The sequence below is a fragment of the Octopus bimaculoides genome, chromosome 22, assembly GCF_046866305.1.
Source record: "Octopus bimaculoides isolate indiv1 chromosome 22, ASM4686630v1, whole genome shotgun sequence".
NCBI classification, from domain to species: domain Eukaryota; kingdom Metazoa; phylum Mollusca; class Cephalopoda; order Octopoda; family Octopodidae; genus Octopus; species Octopus bimaculoides.
In genome coordinates, this window is record NC_142949.1 from 27,011,615 (window position 1) to 27,029,620 (window position 18,006).

Sequence of the window (18,006 nt, forward strand, 5' to 3'; positions counted from 1 at the left end):
ACTCTTTCAGTAGAACAAAATATTATTATTATTATTATTATTGTTATTCTTGAGGTGGTGAGCTGGGAGAATTGTTAATATGCTGGGCAAAATGCTTACTCTTTACTCTTTTACTTGTTTCAATCATTTGACTGCGGCCATGCTGGAGCACTGCCTTTAGTCGAGCAAATTGACCCTGGGACTTATTCTTTGTAAGCCCAATACTTATTCTATCGGTCTCTTCTTTTGCCGAACCGCTAAGTTATGGGGACGTAAACACACCAGCATCAGTTGTCAAGCAATGCTAGGGGGACAAACACAGACACATATACACACACACACACACACACACACACACGACGGGCTTCTTTCAGTTTCCGTCTACCAAATCCACTCACAAGGCTTTGGTCGGCCCGAGGCTATAGTAGAAGACACTTGCCCAAGGTGCCACGCAGTGGGACTGAACCCGGGACCATGTGGTTGGTAAGCAAGCTACTTACCACACGGCCACTCCTGCGCTTTTTATCCATTTTTTACATTCTGAGTTCAAACTCCATTGAGGTTGACTTTGCCTTTCATCCTTTTGGTGGGGTCATTAAAATAAAATACCAGTTAAAATCAATACCAGTCAACTTAACCTCTTCCTCGAATTTGCTGGCGTTGTGCCAAAATTTGAAACCTTTGTTGTTGTTGTTGTTGTTGTTGTTGTTAAGGCAGTGAGCTGGCAGAATCATTTCCACGCTGGGCAAAATGCTTATCAGTATTTTATTTACATTATTTACATTATTTACATTTGACGGATATTCGTCCTCATCTTGTTTGTTGTTAACACAACATTTCGGCTGATATACCCTCCAGCCTTCGTCAGGTGTCTTGGGGAAATTTCGAACCTGGGTTCTCATTCCTATCGATGTTACTATTATTATTATTATTATTATTATTACTATTATTAATCAGGTCGCTGCCGTGAATCGAACTCGGAACCTTGGGGTTAGTAAACAAGATGAGGACGAATATCCGTCAAATGTAAATAATGTAAATAATTCCTCATCTCTTAAATATAGAACAGTATTTTATTTGTCTTTACATTCTGAGTTCAAATTCCGCCGGGGTTGACTTTGCCTTTCATCCTTTTGGGGGTTGATAAAATAAGTACCCCCAAAATTTCAGGCCTTGTGCCTACAGTAGAAAGGATTGTTATTATTATTATTATTATTATTATTATTATTATTATTATTATTATTAAGGCAGTGACGGTAGCAATCTTGCGGAATCATTAGCATGCTGGACAAAATGCTGCTAAGTTTCACAGCATTTTGTCTGTCTTTATGTTCTGAGTTCAAATTCTGCTGAGGTCGACTTTACCTTTCATTCTTTCAGGGTTGATAAAATAAGTACCTGTCACATTACTGGGGGTCGATGTAATCAACCTACCCCTTTCCTCAAAAACTGCTGTCCCTATGCCAAAATTTGAAACCATTATTATTATTTTCATTCTTTTAAATATATTACGGATGGAATACTATTACATGGACCCCCACACCAAATCTTATATGGACCATCAGGTTTCTTTCTCTAATGTTTTACATAGTTCAACCTACACAAGTTAATGAGTGACAAACAAAATAGGAATTTTGAAAGAAATTTCTGTAAAACTAGATTTTAAACAACAAATGACTGTGGGGTCTACCAGAATAAAATAGTAATCAAAGGGGTCCTTAGATAAAATATGGTTGAGAATCTCTGCTCTACAGTATATATAAATTATCCAAAATATATTCTGCTTAGTAACTCATTAATTAATGAACTTATCTGTCTGTTTATCAAGCTGTAGGCACTTTCATGTTCCATGTTAACATCATACCTTCCCTGCAACTGTCTCGAATTTATGTCCATGCAATTTCTAAGTTGTTTCACTTTGGTTATTAAATACCTTGTTGGAAGCTATTTGGAGTATCTTGCAACAACCCTGTCTTATCTAAGAGGTAATCTATTTAAACTAAGACTGAAATAAGTTTCATCAGCTTCCCCCCCTGACATATCCTGCATTTTTACTTTAGACTTATTCAGCTTTGCATCATCAAGCCCTTGGTTTCAAATTTCAAGCTGTGTAAATAATTTCATTTTAATTATAGCTAATAGCTATAATAAGAACTGGTGTTGTTGGTGGTGGTGTTGTTTTAGGTGGTGAGCTGGTGGAATTGTTAGCATACTGGACAAAATGTCTTGCAGTACTTCATCTTGTCTTTATGCTCTGAGTTCATATCCTACTGAGGTCGACTTTGCCTTTTGCCCCCTTTAGGGGTAGATGAAATAAGTACCAGTTGAGTACTTGGGTATATGTAATCAATTGGCCCCCTCCCCCAAAATTGCTGCCTTATGCCAAAATGTGAAACCAATATTATTTAAGGTGGTGTTAGCATACCAAACAAAATGCTGTGGCATTTCGTCTGTCTTTACATTCTGAGTTCAAATTCCACCAAAGTTAGCGTTGCCTTTTTATCCTTTTGGGGTTGATAACATGAGTACCAGTTGAGCACTGGAGTTGATGTAACCAACTAGCCCCCTCCCCCCAAATTTCAGGCATTGTGCCTATAATAGGAAGGGGTTATATTGTTATTATTATTATTATATAAGGTGGCGAGTTGGCAGAATTGTTACCATGCGGGACGAAATGCTTAGCTGTATTTCGCCTGTTCTGAGTTTAAATTCTGCCAAGGTTGACTTTGCCTTTTATCCTTTCAGGGTCGATAAATTAAGTACCAATTATGTACTGGGATCGATCTAATTGACTCATCCCCTCCCCCAAAATTGCTGCCCTTGTGGAAAAATTTGAAAACGTTGTTGTTGTTGTGTCTAGGGAGGGTCATTCTGCCAATTAAAATAAACACACACTGGTTCAGTATCACTTCATTTTACCAACTATTCAGTGGATTTAAACTTGAGAAAATTGCAGAGAAGATGGTGATATTATTATTATTATTATTATTTGTTGAAAGATGGGTGACTGTATGAACGGACCAATTCTGAGAATACACCTGTAGAAAAATGGTAATGTAAGAGGAGAAAGGGCTCTATACCCCTTTCTTATTTTTCTGACCAGGCTCCCGTGGCTTTTATGGGTTTTTCCACGTGTAACCTTTCAAAACGCCCCCCCCCCTATTGGGAGTTTTATTTGTTATATCTTTCCCTGTTTTCCTCACTGTTTACACGAACGTTTTCTTCTTTTCGGACAAAACCTTTTGTAACCTTCGTCCTGTCTTTGTCCTGACATGTTTTTGATTTATATTAGCCCTTGTGGCTAATAAAACAGAATTAATTAATTATTATTATTATTATTGCCGAGGTTGAGTTGGTACTTGTTTTATTGTCCCCAAAAGGATGAAAGGCCAATTGTGTGGGGCTAATATAATTGGTTAACACCCACCCCAAAATTTCAGGTCTCCTGTCTAATGTAGAAAGGATTGTTGGTATTAAAAATGTAGTGAGCTGGCAGAATTGTTAGCACATTTGGCAAAATGCTTAGCTGCATTTCATCAGTCTTTATGTTCTGAGTTCAAATGCTTCCAATGTTGACTTCGCCTTTTATCTTTTTAAGTACCAGTTGAGTACTGGGGCCAATGTTATTGACTTACTCCCACTTCAAAATTTCAGGCCTTGTGTTTATAAGGGAAAGGATTATTATTATTATCATTATTATTATTATTATTATTATTATTATAAATGTCACAAAGATTGATGTTGTTGTTCATCTTTTTGGGGTCTGTAAAATAGGTCCCAGTTGGGCATTGGAATTGATGTAACTGACTACACCCCTCACCTAAAATTTCAGGCCTTGTATCTATAATAGGAAGAATTATTATTATTATTATTATTATTAAAAGATGGTGGGTTGGTAGAGTCAGTAGAGCATCTCAAAATGTCTTGCTGTATTTGTTCCAGATATTTTCAGTCCTGTTTAGGTCAGCTTTAACTTTAATCCCTCCAGGGCCAATAAAAATAAAACACTAGTCAAGTACTATCATCAGTTCAATTTACTAAAACCTTCCCCTAAAATTTCTGGCCTTGGGTCTGTGGTAAAATCAATTGCTGAAAACAGTAAGCTTACCAAATTGTTAGTGTTGCAGCATCATGGTTCTTGTTCATGGTTCTTTATGTTCTGAGTTCCAATCTTGCCAAGGCTAATTTTGCTTTTCATCCCTCCAGGGTCAGTAAAATAGAATACTAACCAAGTATAGAAGTTGCTGATATCTACTTATCCCCTGCCCTCAAAAATTGCTAGCCTTGTGCCTAAATCAGAAACCATTAGTGAGCTGACAGAATCGTTAGCACACCTGGCAAAATGCTTAGCAGCATTTCATTCACTCTAACTTTCTGAGTTCAAATTCCACCCAGGGCAACTTTGCCTTTTGTCCTTCCAGGGCCGATAAAATAAGTACCAGTTGAGTACTGGGGATCGATGTAATTGACTTAACCCCTTCCTCAAAACTGCCAGCCTTGTGTCGAAAATTTGAAATCATTATTTTATCTTTCCCTTGTTTCAGTCGTTGGACTGTGGCCATGCTGGGGCAGCACTGCTTGAAAGTCTTTAGTCAAACTAAATTTATTCCTGCACTTAATTTTTAAGCCTGGTATTTATTCTGTTGGTCCCTTAATTAATTAATTAATTAATTTATTTATTTATTTATTAATTTATTTATTTTTGTTTTGTAGTCAACGCCTCTTCATTTGGCTGCTGGTTATAACCGAACACAGATAGTTAAATTATTACTACAACACAGAGCAGATGTCCATGCCAAAGATAAAGGGTAAGTGTACCTTGGTTTTTTTGATTTGTTCATCCCCTTCACACACAGACACACCTTGATGCAGGTGTGGCTGTGTGGTAAGAAGTTTGCTTCCCAACCACTTGGTTCCAGGTTCAATTTTACTGCATGGCACCTTGGGCAAGTGTCTTCTACTGGGTCGACTAAAGCATTGTGCGGGGATTTAATAGACGGTAACTGAAAGAAGCCTGTTGTGTATATAAATGTGTGTGTGTGTGTGTGTACTTTTCTCTTTTATTTGGATTAACAAGGCTACCAATGGTTTCATGCAGAGAGAGAAATCTCTCTACCCATGCAGTGTTGAGCACTCATTCTTACTGTTCGATATTTGTGTGTGTGTATGTGTGCGTGTGCGCATGTGCACATGCATGTATGGGTTTGAGTGTGCTACTGTTTCCTTGCCTTGGCATTGTGCAATAGTTGTAAACAAGGTCCTGTTATGTAAGTGGTGTCCTTCATTTTAAAACTTCCATGAAAACATGTCTGGTCATGGGGGAATATTACCTTACCTTGGAAACCAGGGAGTGTTTGTGACAGGAAGGGCATCCAGCCATAGATAATCTTCAACAAATTTCATCTGACTCCTGCAAGCATGGAAAAGTGAACATTAAAACTATGATGATGACATGCATGTATGTATAATATATATATATATATATATATATATATAATTTATTTATGCGCCCTTTTAAAGCCTAGCCAGGCTCATGGTCCTGGTTTCTATGGCGTATGTGTTCCCCCCAGCTGCCAGTCCATTGCAGCGTTACTAAAGAAACAGGAAGAAAGAGTGAGAGAAAAATGGGGTGAAAGAGTACAACAGGGGTCGCCACCACCCCCTGCCGGAGCCTCATGGAGATTTAGGTGTTTTTGCTCAATAAACACACACAACGCCCCGGTCTGGGAATCGAAACGGCGATCCTCCAACCGCGAGTCCGCTGCCCTAACCACTGGGCCATTGTGCCTCCACACACACACACACACACATACACACACACACACACACACATACACACACACACACACACACACACACACATATGTGAACTTACATTTTTTTTTTGTTTTGTCTTTGCAGAGGATTGGTTCCCTTACACAATGCCTGTTCATATGGTCATTACGAAGTCACAGAAATGCTTTTAAAGGTAAACCGACAATTATTCTGCTGGAATACTTTCTTTCAGGAATCACGTTTTCCTCTCTTTTGCCAAATTTTCTTTTTTTTTTTGTAATGATGTAAAAAAAAAAGTTGTTTTTAGTGTTGCCTCGACTTCATGTTATGTTGGTAAACTAATGTTACCATTATAGAAGCGGTGTCCTTTGTTTGCAATCTTCTGTGAAAACATATCTGGTTAAGGGAGAAATATTACTTTGGAAACTGGTGAGGGTTGGTGACAGGAAGTGCATCCAACTGTAGAAAATCTCTCTCAACAAATTCCTTCCATGGAAATGTAGACTTGAATACTATGATGAACAATGTATCTAGGATTACATTATTGAATGTGTCCATTTTTGGAAAAGGATGTCATTTGCAGATGCTTTGGTTGCTATTTATGACAGGTCAAGCAACTGTATGACTATATTGATGTTTCTGTTATTCTTTTATGGTGTGTGCCTCTGATCAAGGTACATAACTCTGCTTGCTCCAGTTTACCTGACTGACAAAAGATAAAAAAAGGAGAATGGACTACAGCATGATTTGTGTAGGTGTGTCTGTTTGTACACACACACACACCAAGTCAGCAGGGTTGGCATCATTTGAAGGCTAGAATGATGCAAAGTGCATGGTGACCAGGCAATGTATAACATCTGATAAGTATATATATATCATCATCATCATCATCATCGTTTAACGTCCGCTTTTCATGCTAGCATGGGTTGGACGATTTGACTGAGGACTGGTGAAACCGGATGGCAACACCAGGCTCCAGTCTGATTTGGCAGAGTTTCTACAGCTGGATGCCCTTCCTAACGCCAACCACTCAGAGAGTGTAGTGGGTGCTTTTACGTGTCACCCGCACGAAAACGGCCACGCTCGAAATGGTGTCTTTTATGTGCCACCCGCACAAGCCAGTCCAGGGGCACTGGCAACGATCTCGCTCGAAAATCCTACAGGAGCCAGTCAGGCGGTACTGGCAACGGCCACGCTCAAAATGGTGCATCTCATGTGCCACCCGCACAAGAACCAGTCCAGGGGCACTGGCAACGATCTTACTTGGCTTGCCGGGTCTTCTCACGCACAGCCCATTTCCAAAGGTCTCGGTCCGTCATGAATAACAGAGAAATAGTTTGATGAAATTTTATTTAACAGTAAGAAAATTCTAGTATCATGACAAATTGTTTCATAGCTTAAAGAACGTAAATGATTTATATTATTATATTTAATGATAAATAAATTACATAGATGCCTACATTTATGCAAAATACAAAAAAAAAAAATCCTTCAAAATAATGCAGAATTTAAGCTACATATATATATATATATTACATTTAAGCTACATATATATTACATTTAAGCTACATATATATTACATTTAAGCTACATATATATATATATATATTACATTTAAGCTACATATATATTACATTTAAGCTACATATATATTACATTTAAGCTACATATATATATATATATATTACATTTAAGCTACATATATATTACATTTAAGCTACATATATATTACATTTAAGCTACATATATATATATATATATTACATTTAAGCTACATATATATTACATTTAAGCTACATATATATTACATTTAAGCTACATATATATATATATATATTACATTTAAGCTACATATATATTACATTTAAGCTACATATATATTACATTTAAGCTACATATATATATATATATATTACATTTAAGCTACATATATATTACATTTAAGCTACATATATATTACATTTAAGCTACATATATATATATATATATTACATTTAAGCTACATATATATTACATTTAAGCTACATATATATTACATTTAAGCTACATATATATATATATATATTACATTTAAGCTACATATATATTACATTTAAGCTACATATATATTACATTTAAGCTACATATATATATATATATATTACATTTAAGCTACATATATATTACATTTAAGCTACATATATATTACATTTAAGCTACATATATATATATATATATTACATTTAAGCTACATATATATTACATTTAAGCTACATATATATTACATTTAAGCTACATATATATATATATATATTACATTTAAGCTACATATATATATATATATATTACATTTAAGCTACATATATATTACATTTAAGCTACATATATATATATATATATTACATTTAAGCTACATATATATATATATATTACATTTAAGGTGGCCAGCTGGCTGAATCGTTAGCATGCCAGGTGAAATGCTTAACAGTATTTCGCCTACCGTTACGTTCTGAGTTCAAATTCTGCCGAGGTCGACCTTACCTTTCATCCTTTCGGGGTCGATTAAATAAGTACCAGTTATGCACTGGAGTCGATGTAATCGACTTAGTCCCTTTGTCTGTCCTTGTTTGTCCCCTCCATGTTTAGCCCCTTGTGGGCAATAAAGAATTAATATATTACATGAAGCTGTTCTTTTCTACTTTTTATTTCTGCAGGCTGGTGCCAGTGTCAATGCTATGGATTTGTGGCAGTTTACACCACTCCATGAAGCAGCTTCTAAAGCCCGAGTTGAGGTGTGTTCGCTGATGTTGGCCAACAATGCTGATCCAACCCTTGTAAATTGTCATTCGAAAAGTGCAATAGATGTCGCCCCCACCAGAGAACTCCAGGAGAGGTTACAATGTAAGTGACGTTGAATGGGGACAATGGTGGTTGTTTGAATGGGAATAGTTGTAGTGATGGCAGGGAAAAATTGAGTGGTTCATTGGTAGTGATGTTGTTAGGAGACAGCATAATAATTACATGTTAGTATGATACTAGTATGATACATGTTGTTTAGCCCAAGGTCAGCCTTCTTGGAGTAGCCATGACCCCCCCCCCCCCCTTCTTGTTTTTTGTGTGTCTTAATGGTATATTGTACCATGTTAATGGGTAGTTTGAGGAGGAAAGTGATGGTGGTGGTATTGGCTTTCATTTTTAAAGTGAGAGAGAGAGAGAGCGATAGAGATGTGGTATGATTTGAAGGAGATTAGGCTGTTGTTTCTACCACCCTGAGTGACCCTATAAAATGTCTCTCGGCGCGAGTGATGATGTATGGTTGTCATGACAACTGCAGTGTGTCAACAGTGTTACTATGTCTTTGATAAGTTGTATTGTTTTAAAATCCCTGTCGACTGACTGTTGTTAACAAAGGTGTATTATTGTCGTTGCAGATGAATATCGGGGCCATTCGTTATTAGAAGGGGCCCGCAATGCTGATCTGGCCAAATTAAAGAAATACTTGACTACAGACGTTGTCAACTTTAAACATCCTCAGACAGACAAAACTGCTTTGGTAAATAAATCTTTTAAAATTATTTCCTGCCCTGATTTGTTAGTCTGGTCGGAGGTGTTCATTGGGGTTATCGAACACTGCACCACATCACCACACACATATAGGTATTACTACATTCACATACACACGCTCTCTCACACACTCAACACACACGCACTCTCACACACACGCACTCTCACACACACGCACTCTCACACACTCAACACACACGCTCTCTCACTCGCTCAACACACACGCTCTCTCACTCACTCAACATATGCTCTCTCACTCACTCAACACACTCTCTCAACTCACTCACACTCTCTCAACTCACTCACACTCTCTCAACTCACTCACACTCTCAACTCACTCAACACACATGCTCTCTCACTCACTCAACACACACACGCTCTCTCTCACTCAACACTCACACGCTCTCTCACTCACTCAACACACACACGCTCTCTCACTCACTCAACACACACACACTCTCACTCATTCACTCACACACACAGATGATCTCTCACTCACTCAACACACACACACACACACACACACACACACACACACACACACACACACACACACACACATGCTCACCCATGCAACACAGACACTATGTGCCACCAAAAATGTTTACATTTCTAGAGTTGCTTTTAATTCATAATTTAATTTTCCTTCACTTTTGCCATGCTTCAGCACATCAGCAAATAGACTTCATTCTATTTGCATATAAATCACAGACAAGCAATTCACTTAGTTTCAAGATGAGTCAAGCATACGGTATTGATAAGCCACAACAATGGCAAAATATCAGACATCTACCATTCTCATTGAACCTGAGGCAAGTTGTCTGGCTCACCACGTTGTTGTTGGCACTCCGTTGCTTACGACGTCGAGGGTTCCAGTTGATCCGATCAACAGAACAGCCTGCTCGGGAGATTAACGTGCAAGTGGCTGAGCACTCTACAGACACATGTACCCTTAACATAGTTCTCGGGGATATTCAGCGTGACACATAGTGTGACAAGGCTGACCCTTTGAATTACAGGTACAACAGGAAGTAAGAGTGGGAGAAAGTTGTGGTGAAAGAGTACAGCAGGGTTCGCCACCATCCCCTGCCGGAGCCTTGAGGAGCTTTAGGTGTTTTCGCTCACAACGCCCGGTCTGGGAATCGAAATCGCGATCCTATGACGGCGAGTCCGCTGCCCTAACCACTGGGCCATTGCGCCTCCACTCACCACATTGAATGACAGGGAACATACAGAATTGTTTAAGATAGACAATTAAACAGTTCTCTTGATAGCTAAAGCCTGAGTTTGCTTCATTGGATTTCAGCATGAGTACAGAAAGTATATAATCAAGACATTATAAAGAAGACTTCTAAAGAATTATAAATCTCCATTTTTCTTTATGATGTCTTGTTTTTATGCATATACACACACACGCGCACATACTATGCCATATCACCTCGCACTCCCATCACATGTGTACACCACATGACCCCCCCCACATTTCACTACCCAACACCATACCATGTATGTATTAACTACTGTTGTATGATTGTAATTGTGTTGTTCTTTATCTTTATTCATTCCAGCACTGTGCAGCTGCCTCACCTTACCCCAAACGTAAACAGGTTGTGGATATTCTGATACGGAAAGGTGCATTAGTTAACGAGAAAACGAGAGAGTAAGTTGTCTTATGTGCACACACGTGTTTGTGTTTGTGTTTGTGTGTGTGTGTGTGTGCAAAACGTTTTTTATGTTTTCCTATATGTGTTTACTCATACAAATCTTACTATTTTGTACTTGATTTAAACTGAAAAAAAAAACTGAGGTGCAGTTTATACACAGGGCAAAGCTGCAACAATGAAGGGGAAAAAAATGTTGTACTTTGATTTAACACTAAATTAAGGGCATGGTGTATCCATGAGTGAACACAGTATGTTTAATAGCAGCTTCACATTATTTAAAAGTTTTGTCCACATCACTAGATGCGTGTGTGTGTGTATGTGTGCACGCACGCACACACGACGAAATCACAAGTTCTGCTGGTCTGGACGTGTCACACAGTTCACAGAGAAAAGATGGACCTGTGCAGTTTCTGAGTGGTGTCCAAAAGGTCGGTAATGGCCATTTGGAAGACCTCCACAATGATCAGAAGACAATTTAGTTCAGCGATTTGAGTCAAGATGGAAAAGAATGGTGCAGTCAAGACAGAATTGGAAGCGCATTGTGACCAGTGGTGTATAACAGTGTCTGATTTGTCTGGTTGACACTGTGTTTACATGTTCTAGCTCACTACATTTGTTGTTGTTGGCACTCCGTCGCTTACGACGACGAGGGTTCCAATTGATCCGATCAACAGAACAACCTGCTCGTGAAATTAACGTGCAAGTGGCTGAGCACTCCACAGACACGTGTACCCTTAATGTAGTTCTCGGGGATATTCAGCGTGACACAGTGTGACAAGGCTGACCCTTTAAATTACAGGCACAACAGAAACAGGAAGAAACAGTGAGAGAAAGTTGTGGTGAAAGAGTACAGCAGGGGTCGCCATCATCCCCTGCCGGAGCCTCGTGGAGTTTTAGGTGTTTTTCGCTCAATAAACACTCAGAACGCCCGGTCTGGGAATCGAAACCGCGATCCTATGACCGTGAGTCTGCTGCCCTAACCACTGGGCCATTGCGCCTCCACTGCTCACTACATAAGCTGTCACATTGATTCATAGCATGGTGACCTCCCCTTGGCAAAGTGTTGGCAACTAGCATACCTGTGCTTGAATATGCAAATCATTGTTTTGGATTTTGTTGCAAACAGTGAAATTTATGCTTTTTTTCTTTTTTTTTTTTTATTGGTTGATGGAGATAGAAACGCTGATCAGCAAACAGTGATGTTTGTTGCAATTATAAACAAAGCAAGTGACTTGTTTAGGTTCAAAAGCCTAGGTGCTTCTGGTTGACGAGACACAAACTTGTTGAAACATCAGTGTTCTAGAATCCCTTGCACCTATAAGACAAGCATGTTATGAAGATGCGTGTTATGAATTCACAAAAGGGAGAATTTGTTCTGTGACGTACACAATAGCGATTAGCATATCTGTGTTTGAATCTGCTAGAATGTATTAACAATAAGTATGTCCAACTCATGACAGCATGGAAAATGGGCATTAAATGATGGTGATGATGATAATAATGCAAATGATAATGATAATTTCAGATCTTGCTATATACTGTGAAAAATAAGGATTTTTAAAAACTATTGGTGTTAGGTGTTACCTTAAAAAATGTGACAGCTCAATAATGCCAATTGAGTTAATTACCATTTCAATTAATTGCAGATCATTCTTGACTCCTCTTCATATTGCTGCTGATAAATCTCATTATGATGTCATGGATATACTTCTAAAGCATGGAGCACAAGTAAGTGATTGTTTGGCTAAGATTGGGACACAAGTGTTTGTTGTTGTTGTCAAGAATGATGGTGGTGTTGGTGGAGACGATTGCTGATAGTAGTGATGGTTAATGTTGGAGGTGCTAGTTAATGGTGATGGTAGTGGTAGGGACATTAAATAAGAATGGTGATTGTTAATGATTGGTGGTGATGAAGATTAGATGTGACTGAGCAACAGTTAAGTAGTGGTGGTGGCAATGGTATAGACTGGATAGTGATAGGAGTAATAGTAGTAGTGGTGGTGATGTTGGTGGCTAGGAGTGGTATCATCACCATTATCATCATCATTTCATTTACCAGAGCTCTTCATTCATAATCAGAATCTACACCATCTGAAAGGTATTTTTAGAAAATTTCACTAAAAGATATCCATTTTGTTCTGAAATTCATGAGGAAACAAATTCAAGGTGGGGACACAGTTATTGTAGGTACACCCATTATTGTAAGTATCCTTCTCATTTTAAGGTGATAATATGTGATTAAAAGGAGATTTGGTTGTTGATCACCCGTATATGAGAAGTGCTGAAAAGTTTCTGGCTTCGGGTAAAAGAAAATGCAAGAGGATCAGTTAGTTATGATTTTATTCAACATATTCCTCTCTCAAATTCACACACTTGTTGCAGCAGTCCTTCAGTTTTTATAAGTCCTGTAAAAGAACTTAGAAAGTGGGGCCTCCAACCTGGCGTTTTGCAATACCTTTAAAGCCAGGAACTTTTCAGCACCCCTTTGTTTAATCTCCCACATTGGTTTGACTATAATAATAATGATGACTATTGCTTATATTGTTGAAAATGTATTTTCATCTTGTTTTCACCTCCTCTTCTCCGTCTACAGGTCAATGCTTTGGACAGTCTCGGTCAGACAGCTCTTCACCGTGTCGCCAAGCAAGGGAATGTACAGGCCTGTCGTCTCTTGCTGTCTCATGGTGTCGACCCGACCACAATGTCTCTTCAAGGTTATACGGCGGCACAGCTGGCGTCTGAAAATGTTAAGAAAATTCTACGGGGTAAGTAACTATAGTACCATGTTGATGCTGTTGTTGGTGGCAGTAGTGGTGATGGTGGTGATGTAGGAGGTTGCTATATGTTGGTTTTACTAGCTGTTGTAGTGCTGGTGGTGAGATTTCAATGGTTGCAGTGTGATAAGTGGGGGATGATGTGACTGGTGGCATCATCATCATGTCCACTTTTCCATGCTTTTCCTACTAAGAAAAGCATACTCAGAGTAGATTCATTCAGTCTTGCCAGTCTCGTCTACCTTTTGATAAAGGTAGCACTTCCCTTTCTGCCCTTGCCTTCCTCTTCAAATCATATTTGAAGAAATTGATGAGAGCTTGTCCAGATAGGAAAGTTCCTGTCTTCAAACCTTTCTGACAGGTCCACCACACAGCCGCTTTTGTCACAGTCACTAAGCAGAGAAATGTCTGCTTTCCTTCTTTGCTAAAGGAAGTTGGTGCGTCGATCTCCACCATACACTCAGCGGACAGCTGGCTTCATCTTACACGAGACGGCAGCTGTTCAATACAACCCCACAACATACTAATGCATGCACACTGAACGATTGCATGCCGGACAGTCTCGTCCCCGAAAACAATCTGGTTTCTGTAAGCCATGAATGATTCCAAGGGAGATAACTTGGCTTCCACATTAGGGAAAAAATTTTGTTTTACGAACAATTTTAACAGACCATGTACATTTGTGACCCTCAATCTTTTTTTTTTTGCCTTCTGATGCAATGGATGCCAAATAATAAAAAAAATTATTGTTCTTAACCTATTTCTCATGGAAATTAAAAACAAAACAAAACCTGTTTTAAAGTTTAAAAAATCTCTTTGTGTGTAACAAAGTCATGAATAACATTTTCATGCATTATTTTGTGGTTAAGAATCTTCCTAACTGTGTGGTCTTGAGTTTAATCCCACTGCTAAAGACCCAGTTTAACAAAAGCTTTGTGAGTGAATTAGGTGGAAGGAAACTGAGGCTCTTTGTATACTTACGTGTGTGTGTGTGTGTGTGTGTGTGTGTGTGTGTGTGTGTGTGGTTATAGGAAAGATATCCAGTTGTAGAAGCCATGCTAAAACATACAATGAAGTCTGGTTCAGTTCCTAGCCTTACCAGCTCCTATCAAACCGTTCAGTCCATACCAGCATGGAAAATGGATGTTAAATGATGATGATTTTGTGTGTGTGTGTGTGTGTGTGTGTGTGTGTGTGTGTGTGTGTGTGTGTGTGCGCGCATACACACTTGTCTTGATGTCACATGATTTCATGTTTATCACATGAAATGATCATGTTCTTTGACTGTGAAAAAAAAAAAACTTCTCTGGCCATGGGAAACTATTACCTTGCTTGGAATCAGGTGAAGTTTGGCATTAGGAAGGACATCCATCTGTGGATAATTTGCCTCAATATTCTGTCTGACCCATGCAAGCATGGGAAAGTGGACATTAAATAGTGATAGCAGCAACAGTGGCCTTGCTTCTATTTGATTTTCAAGACCTGTATTGGTATGGATTTTTTTAAAAACTTTAAATCATACTTCTAAAGTTTGAAAGGATCTGCAATGTTTGTAGACACTGGTATGGAGGCTCTTTGGCTGGTTTGTCACAAAAAGGTTAAAATTTAAGGTGTTGTTGGGAGAGAGAGAGAGAGAGAGAGAGAGAGAGAGAGAGAGAGAGAGAGAGCGAGTTAGAGAAAGAGATATAAAGGGAGGTATATATATATGTGTGTGTGTGTGTGTGTGTGTGTGAGAGAGAGAGAAAGGGAGTTTGGGGTTAGGTAGATAGAAAAAAAAAAAATCAATTTTAGCGTAAACCTAAAACCAGAACTGTATTAAAGTTATTTTACTTTTTGTCAAGTTTTAATTTTTTTTTTCATTTTTCTTTTCTTTTCCTTTTATCCCCTGCAAATATTACCAGAGGGTCCATCAATTGGTGTTGTTGAAGTTGATATTCAACTTTTAGAAGCAGCCAAATCAGGAGATCTGGATCTTGTTAAGGTAGATATTGCACTTTTTTTTCTTTTCTTTTTCCTGCTGCAGATAAATTTGTGACTTTTCATATTTTAAACCTATTTCCTCAGAAAATTATTAAAAGATTATTTATAACCTTAGTGGTTAGGGTGTTGCACTCAAGGTCTAGCAATTGTGATTTCAATTCCTAGACCAGGTGGTACGTTGTGTTCTCGAATGAAACACTTCATCTCACCTTGCTCTGTGATTGCTCCAATACCTGGCGTGTGGTACACTTCACACCTGTTCAGACAATGTTGATTTGATCACTATAAACCAATCATTTGTGCAGGTCATTTGGCAAAAGCTGAATACTCATATGTCATCTTCCATGAGAGAGTCCATCATTATTGTTATTATAGAAATTTTATTGTTGTTATCATTATTGTTAAAGTAGTTAGCTGTCAGAAATGCTAGCTCAGATAAAATGCTAAGCAGTATTTCTTCTGGCTTTTGCATACTGGGTTCAAATTCTGGCAAAACCGACTTTGCCTTTTTATCCTTTCACGGTTGATAAAATTAGTACCAACAGAGCACTGGGGTCAATGTAATGCCCCCCCCCCCCCCATCTCCCCAAGTTTTAGGCTTTGTGTCTATAGTAGAAAGGATTATTATTATTAAGGTAGTAACCTGGCAGAATTGTTAACATGTCAGACAAAATCCTTGGCAGCATTTCTTTTGAGTTTTCATATTTTGAAAGGACATGTCATGCCTATTAAAAGCGTGGTTGCCCTTGCAAAGAGGCTCGTCCCTTGCAAACCTCTCCAGCTGAGCATCCCTAATTTTGCAGGCTGGTAAGTGCTGGTGCCACATAAAAATCACCTGTGCTGGTGCTTTGTGAAAGCACCCAGTACACTCTGTAAAGTGGTTGGCATTAGGAAAGGCATCCAGCCATAGAATCCATGTCAAAACAGACATTGAGCCTGAACAACTCTTCAGCTGGTTGGAGCCTGTCAAACCGTCCCACCCATGCCTGCATGGAAAATGATGACGACTTAGCACACAGGTGTGGTTGTCTGGTAAGAAGTTTGTTTCCCAACCACATGGTTTTGGGTTCAGTCCCACAATGTGGCAAATGTCTTTTACTAGAGCCTCAGGCTGATCAATCTTGTGAGTGGATTTGGTTGACAGAAACAGAAAGAAGGGTAAAAGCTGAACACTTATTCGTCGTCTTTGAAGAGAGAGTTCACCATCACACACACACAAAAAAAAACACATATATACATATTTCAGTTTCCATCTTCCAAATCCATTTGTAAGGCTTTGGTTGGCCTGAGGCTATAGTAGAAGACACTTGCCCAAGATATCATGCAGTAGGACAGAACCTGGAGCCGTGTGGTTGGGAAGCAAGCATCTTACCTCGTAGAAAACACTAAATTTTTTAATGCTTTTTTTTTTATTCTTTTATATATATAATTTAAATCAATTCTTAAAGTGTTGTGTTTTGTCTTGTAGAAATTGGTTACAGCACAGCCTTCTGCTGTCAACTGCAGAGACTTGGACGGCCGACATTCCACTCCACTGCACTTTGCTGCAGGTTACAATCGTGTTAGTGTAGTTGATTTTTTGTTACAGAATGGTGCAGACGTACATGCAAAAGACAAAGGGTGAGTCTCTACAGCCAGACATACTTGATTGTTTTTTTTTGTTTTGTTTTTAACACCACTCTCCAATAGAATCATTATCTTTTGGAATCATCTTCAAAAATTCCCTGCTTCCTGAAATTCACCAACATTACATCTTACGTCCCACTTTGCATAAACAACCCTGCCTGGACCTGTGCCTTGGAGAGGAACTTTCTAGGTGCAATTCCATGGTCATTCATGACCAAAGGGAGTCTTTATGTATGTATAGTATGTGTATGTATACAAATACAATCACTTTCTCTCTCTCACATACATATTGCTACTATGCAAAAGTGTTGTAAGTCCAAAACGTTGCTTTTTCAGAAAACGAAAAAATAGTTTCACCATTCTATTTCTTTTTACGTTAGCGACAGTTTCAGCTTAACAAAATTACTTTGTTGGGTGCATAAAATTGTAACTCCATGCATATATGATATTTTCAGTCAGAAATATTTTTGCAAATCTGTCATATGTGGGACTTACTACGCTTTTGAAAAATGCTAAACCGTTGTACTACACTTTGGCAATTTTCATATCTTGGCATCTGAAGCAGCTGGAGATACGATAGTTTGACCAAAAGAACTGTCTATTGCAAGCAAAATTAAATATTGAAAAAAAATGCATTTAGTCAAATTTGGACATACGACTGTTTA

The 18,006-nt window shown here is 38.4% G+C and overlaps 1 protein-coding gene across 1 annotated transcript in view; it reads left to right on the plus strand.

Moving 5' to 3' along the window:
• LOC106878247 (poly [ADP-ribose] polymerase tankyrase-1) overlaps positions 1–18,006 on the plus strand; it is a 96,371-nt gene that overhangs the window by 58,611 nt on the left and 19,754 nt on the right. Inside the window, exons 5-13 of the mRNA XM_089339940.1 lie at positions 4,693–4,787; positions 5,881–5,947; positions 8,448–8,634; positions 9,165–9,286; positions 10,866–10,957; positions 12,608–12,689; positions 13,555–13,726; positions 15,637–15,716; positions 17,184–17,335. Of these exons, the coding sequence (XP_089196066.1) occupies positions 4,693–4,787; positions 5,881–5,947; positions 8,448–8,634; positions 9,165–9,286; positions 10,866–10,957; positions 12,608–12,689; positions 13,555–13,726; positions 15,637–15,716; positions 17,184–17,335 (1,049 nt within the window). The remainder of the gene's footprint in view (positions 1–4,692; positions 4,788–5,880; positions 5,948–8,447; positions 8,635–9,164; positions 9,287–10,865; positions 10,958–12,607; positions 12,690–13,554; positions 13,727–15,636; positions 15,717–17,183; positions 17,336–18,006) is intronic.